Raw genomic sequence first — 6,743 nt, 5'->3', positions numbered from 1 at the left:
CAGTCTACATGCGTGTAACGTTAGCTAACACTTTGCAGTACAGTCGTTTGTTGCAAGTACAAATATAGTTTCTCTAGTATAAAAAAGCAGGTTCTCACTCACGCTTCCGTCGTACTGTTATCACCAATGACTGGAGGGGCACTGCAAACGCCACTCCGTTCACCTGACCTGTTCACACACACACAGCTTACACACAAGATCTCATGAAGGACCACAAGTCCACGGCACAAGTGCATGTGGCTGGTGCAGGATGAGGACTGATTTACAAACATTTTCAAGACCTTCACGTGCACAGACCATCCCACCTCTTTCTTTTTTCAGTAATCACATCCACATGACTGGCACAAGTTACTCCATTGCTGTACTTTTTAAAACTGCTCAGAAATCAATGCACACAGAGTGACCTTGCAGTACAAGAGTATCTTCAGATGGCTAAGAATCATGTTGACCCATCTACCAAAACAGCTGTACTCACATCCATGCCCAGAGTTGTTCCATTTGCTCGCTTGACTTCAGACGATCAACCTTTCCATATTTCTGAGGACCAGACTGTCAGCACTGCCTTTTCTGTAGAACATTCAACCTGAAATTCACCTTCATAAATATGTGTTACTACTGTCATTAACTCTTTCTGCCCGTTGCTCCTGAGATTAGGGCACAAAGTGTGCTAAGGTTACCGAGCGGCATCGTTTAATTCCAGACAAGTGCTTTTCTACCTCGTTTTTGTAGCTAACATTTCTCACTCTATCACATTATCCTGTCCCATCACACACAAACTGAGGCACTCCAAAACACAGAACACCACAACAAACACAGCAGAAATGCTACAAAAAACACATTAAAATCTTTTAAAATACATATAAATAAATTAAATTGCCACTCAAAGCAATGCTTCCTATCCTAAGTGCTTTGAAGACCTAAGTGCTAATATCGTCCCACAGCTTGACATCATGCCCCAGGCCTCAGAACCCCAAAGATGGTAGGTCCCCAAAGTCACAGTCAAAGAGCTCGCTGATACCCTCTCCCTCCTCCAGCCCAAAGTGGTAGTCATGGACCTGAGGAGGGGACAGGTTGATGAACCCATCCAATGCAGTTGATAAGTCCTCAGAGATTCCATCTAGCAGGTAATCGGATGATGAACCCAGGGCTGGGAGCCCAAAATCAGGCATCTCCCCGAGACCACCGAATGCATCTGCAGCAAGAACATCATCTGTGGAGGAACGAACAGGACTTATGTGACCAAGACTCAGAAATTAGGACTAGGTGAAGACTCTTTGGAGTGTCAGTCAAAGAGTTCGAACCAGAGCTTCACACCCCTACTGCAGCTGAAGCTTTTAATATCAAACCCTTTTCACATAAGGACTCACCAGAATCACCAGAGAGCCTTAGAGGGGAGCAGTCCTGGCGTAATGATGACGGACCTTCCTGGGTACAGCTGGATTTTGGCTGATCGCAAGCCTGGTCTACAGCTTGTGGAGACGTTTCAAAAGCCACCTTGGATGGGCTGAGGTCAGCCACAGGGCAGCAGAGCTGAGAGCTATCCTCTGGACACAGGAAGACATCAATGGGTCCACGGGAGCTTTTTAGAGAGATCTGATAACCCTGACAAGAGAGAAAGGAAGAAGGTGAGACTTTGTCACAGAAACATCATTCCAATGCGTGCACCAGCCAGCTGGCAAAACTCAAACTCTACTCTATTCTATTCCCTCCCCTCACCTCGGATGGGTCCGACACTTGCATTTGTGTCTCCGGTGGTGCACGCACCACCATGACAATCTGCTCTGGGGGGTTCACAGTGCTGCGGAGGTCCTGGCACATCACATAGCCCAGCTTGAAGACCATTGAGGAGAAACAAACCGAGCCATAGAAATAAATGAAATAAATGAATAAATGAAAATGTCAGTAACCCTGCCACCTCCAAGGGGAGGGAGGCAACAGCGGGATTTTTCTACCACCAGCAGCAGCAGCAGACAATCTCTCTCTCTCAATCAGCAGACTGTGGACAACACATGGGCAGACAGCCCTTCCCTCTTGTGAGCCAGGGCACCCTGTGCATGTTCAGAGTCCCCTGGCAGGAGTATTTACAACGTTATAAATGGAAAAAGCCCAACAAACAGTCTTTCCTAGAGCTGGACCATAGTGTTGGTGCTCACCTGCAACTCCTTGATCCCTTCTTTTATTCTACACATCACACAAAATTCACTCAAACCCAGTATAAGAGTAATAATAATATGGATGCAAGTAAAGTAGCATCAGCAATAATTTGCTTTTGAGCAAATTTTAATATTGTGCATACTTGAGTTACCCTTGTAAATAAATGCATAATTATATTAAAAAAAAACAAACTTTAAACTGAGCAAGTTGCATGTTGTTTACCTTGAACTGCAGACAACTGGGCATCAATTTGCAGCTAGGGGTATTACATGAAGGTGGAGGGTGAGGGAGAGGCAACACTTCACTTATGGGCTCAAAACTAGTAGATGTAGAAGTCAGAGGATCATCTACAACTTGTCAACCTTCTATTTGCATCTTTTCCACCTTCCCCACTCTTCTGAAAAACCCAAGGGAGAACTTACTATTCGCCATCATCATCTGTCAGCGCACAATCTGAATTGGTACGCTAGCTTTCTTTTCGTGAAAAAAACTAAATACTAAAACTATCATTACTGAAAAGCTTATAAGTGAGGGCCCATCGGTACACGACACCATGCTGCAGGGTTAACCAAAGGATACTTTTTTGTTCTGTGGGTCCTCTGTGAGCAGCTTGAGCTGCAAGTTGCTTTTGCTGATGAGTTCATCCAGCTTCTCCTCTGCTTCTCCCAAATCGGACACCTCCTTCTGGAGGCTCTTGTACCTCGCCACCAACCCGCTGTCGACCCGAGTCCCCCTGGAACATGAAGGAAAAGAATCTCAAACAACAAAATTTTTCACAAAACCTCATTTTATACTTGAATAGTGCACCGTCTCAACACCAAATAGGACAACAGCTAGACAGTGACCCACTGCCCTGACCTCTCTAATAATTTGTAACCAACAGTGGTGTACACAGAATGATTAAACTCGCTAGTCAAGCCCTTGGTTCAACTAACCTCAGTCACTAAATAAATAAGTAGAGAAACATATATAAAATCTAAACTCACAGCCACTGGATGTGGTTCTTGGACTTCTTGGAGATGAGGTGTATGCCCTCCAGGACATTGGTGATATCATATATACGTCGCTTCTGTACCTCAAGAACCTGTGAGGCCCAGTTGAGATCTACCACACCATCAGGAGACTTGGCCAGGAGGTCCAGGAAACGTTTGGTTGTGAGGTTCAGGGAGGTGTCGTAGCGAGACTTCTCAGAGGACGACTTTGGAACTGGAAGAGGAAGGAGAAAGGGGCCACAGGAATGAGAGACCCAGCGGTGCAGATACACACAGCTGTGCCTCGCAACACTGCAAAGAGCCAAAGAGCAGCGCTGAAAGAAGTCATGTTTCCAGTGTTATTGTCACTTCAGAGGCAGATACACCTTCAGGCTCAAGGACATTTTCAAGTAGCAGTATAGCATGTAAATGGAAAATAAAACAAAAACCTCTTCCTACACTGCATAATAAAATAATAAAAGAGGGTATTTCCCAAGGGGGTGCAGTGGTGCAGCAGGTTTGACCGGGTCCTGCTCTCCGGTGGGTCTGGGGTTCAAGTCCCGCTTGGGGTGCCCTGCGACGGACTGGCATCCCGTCCTGGGTGTGTCCCCTCCCCCTCCGGCCTTACGCCCTGTGTTGCCGGGTTAGGCTCCGGTTCGCCACAAGTTTCAGTCAATGTGTGTGTGTGTGTGTGGGTTATTTCCCCATTATCTCATTTCCCATTAGGAATCAGAGAAATTAAGTGGTTACCGAGAGCAAGCGGCAGCAAAGCGACATGCGGCTGTGTCCAAAGGACACGTACGGGGAGCAACACCTGAACAAACAGAGCGACCCCGGCAAAGACCGAGTGCGCACTTGCCGAATCCTCCCAACTTACCCCTGGGCGGAGCGGGCGTGGGTGCCGGCAATCCACTGAGCGGGGCGGGCGGCGAACTGCACACATACTGGTGGTCGCTGTCTAAGTCAAGTTTCCTCTTCACCTGAGAGCGCATGCAAACGGCATGCAAACAAACACACGGGTGAGAGAGACAGGTGGGATTCAAAGATCTTGCAGCTGCTACTTTGGTTTGCTAAGACTTAAGAGGAGTGTGAGCAGGCAAGGCAAGGGGTGAGGACTGCCGCAGTACCCCTGGCTGGGCAGGGCAAGTTTTACCCAGAAACACCAGAATACAGTGCTCCATTACTGAATGGAGGTCACAGTGAGTGGTGTGGGGCTCCGATGAAGGATATTCATTCACCCTGACCGTCGGATAAGTACATGAAACGCCGATCACATCCAGCACGCGACACACGCTGCCCACACCCGGAGCGCGCGCGCGCCCTCCCGCCTGCCTACCGGGGGTCTCCCCAGCGGCGGCCTCCGCTGCTCCTCGACGAGCGGGGGTCCCTGCGGCGTGGTGAACAGCAGGATCTCGCCCCCGCGCACGTCCACGTCGCTGGGCGTGGAGATGATGACGATCTGGTGCTCCTCGCCCACGCCGAAGCTCCCGGCCCCCAGCAGAGACTCGAAGTCTGCCAGGAGGTCCTCCGAGGTGTGGGCCGAGATCAGGGTCTCTGACATGGCCACACTGGCCCGTCTCAGCGCGGACCCGAGCGGATCGGACCGGACCGAACCGGATCGGCCTCACAGGGCACCGCGAAGGGTCCCGAGTCGCAGAAGAGCGCTGAGCGCCGGCGGCGGCCTCCTCCTCCTCCTCCTCTCAGCCGTGAAGCCGCGGACGAACACAGACATTGTCGTGAAGCGACCGAGTGACCATCTTCACAGCAAAAGCTGCAGCTTGAGACGCTTTAGATGTTATATTTTATATATAATGTTATACTGGGTCACTGTTGAGTCGGAGGCTACTTTTAAAAGCAAGAAAGTAACTAATAACTCGTGTTTCGAGCCCTGTCTCTCTGCGTCCCTCCGTCCCGCCTGCGACGGACTTACTTTCTTACTGTCAAGGCAGAAATTCTAACTGTAAATTTTACAGACTGACTCAGGAAACAAATTCTAGTTTGTCGAACTTCAAGCAGATAGAAGTGTGCCCAAAGTTACAACAGTTTTAGCACAGCAGCAGAAAATGTCCGCGAGTGTGTAAAATCCACTATTACACCGACTGAAGCGAAGTGAGCAAAGCCGCCCTCCTTTTTTTTTTCGCTTTTCACACGATGCGGCCCGTACTTTCCCTTTGTTTATGGGACTTAATATGGTGCAAAACAAGGATGCGCACACAACGAAAAGAATAAAAACTGATACCGCCTATTTTGAAGCGTGGCTACTTTCTTCTTGCGGTTATGCGCTCACAGTTTATACTTAATTCCATGTGCATGAACGATTTAAAATTTACACTCTCATTCGCCTCTATTACTTCACTGTCACTTGTCCTCCATTTATAATAATAATATTCCCGCCACGGTGCGGCTTCCCGGGACAGGACAACGCGCTCACTTCGCCACCTTCACAAGTGTCACCGAAGGCTCCCCGCGCGCGAGCTGCCTGTAGTAGCGGACCGAACGGATGCCCAGCTGGTCCTCTTTCTCTCAGCGTTTTGCCCGCGTCCTCGTTTCGGGCTCATCCAGGAAGCGCACAGCAAAGCCCAGACAACGCGATTTTAAAAAAGTTCCCCTTCAGATGTCGCACGATGCGACATCCGCGGTGTCACTTGGACAAGACGAGCTCGCGAGCCGTGTAAGTTGCGATGTCCCACCAGCGAAGGTCTCCTTCTCCGGGCCACTTCCCTTCTTGTTATTGTTGTTATTGTCCCAGCTGATCTCGACAAGGCTTCGGCTTTACGCGCCAAATCTTTTTTGCCGCGAAATTTGCACGTGCCAAAATGTCAGCACGCGATTGGCCCAGGTTCTAGGACTTCGGGTTGATTGATTGGCAGTTGGACGAATCGTTGTCCTCGGTCGTACGTAATGGCAGTCTACTGCCGGTGCGTTCTGGGGCTGTTTGTTTTTTTTTGGAGCGTTGTGAATGTGGGAGCGTAAAGTGGTTACTTTACGTGAGAAGTTATATGTTTCCCCCCCCCATTTTTATAATTGCTTCATCGTTATATACGGTTCTGCTCTGCATTTAGCTACTTTCAAGTAGGTTAAATTCTAGCGAAAACATTTTGCTCACAAAAGAAACGAGGCAGGAGACGCGATGAAACCGATACGAAATTTAAAACTTAGAATTGCATTAAGTGGAAAATAGTTTCCATTTTGTAATTTACCAAACATAACAGTAAGCTCGGAGCGTTCGCTGTGTGTTTGTACCGATGCCCCCCGCCCCTGTCCACGTGCGGCGCGACGACACCGTGGCTTCCGCCTGTTGCGCGCAGCCGCAGAAATAACTGCGATGTGTTTTATGAAGTTCGCATTTATTTAATTGCATGAAAGTACACTGTCTCCAGCTCCATTCATTTATTTAACTTAAAACATTAAATGGAAATTGTTTTAAAATATTTTTTCTGTAATTATCTGAAAATACTTTGGATGTACAGTATAAAATTGCTTTGTGCTGGTCACTATATTTGCTAGTATGTGCTAAGTGGTATCCTTGGCTTTGTAAACTGAAATATGATTGCAGTGTTTAATAAAGAGCAGTTTATGAAAAATTTAAATTATGATTCGAAAAGAATATTTACAAAT

At 48.0% G+C, this 6,743-nt stretch overlaps 1 protein-coding gene across 1 annotated transcript; it reads right to left on the bottom strand.

Moving 5' to 3' along the window:
* Nucleotides 1-962: 962 nt before the first annotated feature.
* e2f1 (E2F transcription factor 1) lies at nucleotides 963-5,895 on the bottom strand. The gene is made up of 7 exons (XM_029246413.1): nucleotides 4,462-5,895; nucleotides 4,003-4,105; nucleotides 3,141-3,360; nucleotides 2,734-2,887; nucleotides 1,717-1,830; nucleotides 1,368-1,602; nucleotides 963-1,210 (listed from the first exon to the last, which is right to left on the bottom strand). The coding sequence occupies exons 1-7, from the start codon at nucleotides 4,684-4,686 to the stop codon at nucleotides 963-965; spliced, it is 1,299 nt and encodes a 432-aa protein (XP_029102246.1). The 5' UTR covers nucleotides 4,687-5,895.
* Between the last annotated feature and the right edge of the window lie 848 nt (nucleotides 5,896-6,743).

The sequence above is a fragment of the Scleropages formosus genome, chromosome 19 (genome assembly GCF_900964775.1).
Source record: "Scleropages formosus chromosome 19, fSclFor1.1, whole genome shotgun sequence".
Lineage (NCBI taxonomy): Eukaryota > Metazoa > Chordata > Actinopteri > Osteoglossiformes > Osteoglossidae > Scleropages > Scleropages formosus.
The sequence above is the reverse complement of the archived record's forward strand: the minus strand, read 5'-3'. Positions and strand labels throughout refer to the sequence as shown.

Bases quoted from the DNA above. Each gene is read 5' to 3' on its own strand.
- e2f1 (XM_029246413.1), bottom strand. From the start codon at position 4,686: ATGTCAGAGACCCTGATCTCGGCCCACACCTCGGAGGACCTCCTGGCA. The intron at 2,888-3,140 runs GTGAGTTTAGAT...TTCATGTTCCAG, and splicing joins AAGAACCACATCCAGTGGCT to GGGGACTCGGGTCGACAGCG. The intron at 1,211-1,367 runs GTGAGTCCTTAT...GTTCCTCCACAG, and splicing joins AAGGCTCTCTGGTGATTCTG to ATGATGTTCTTGCTGCAGAT.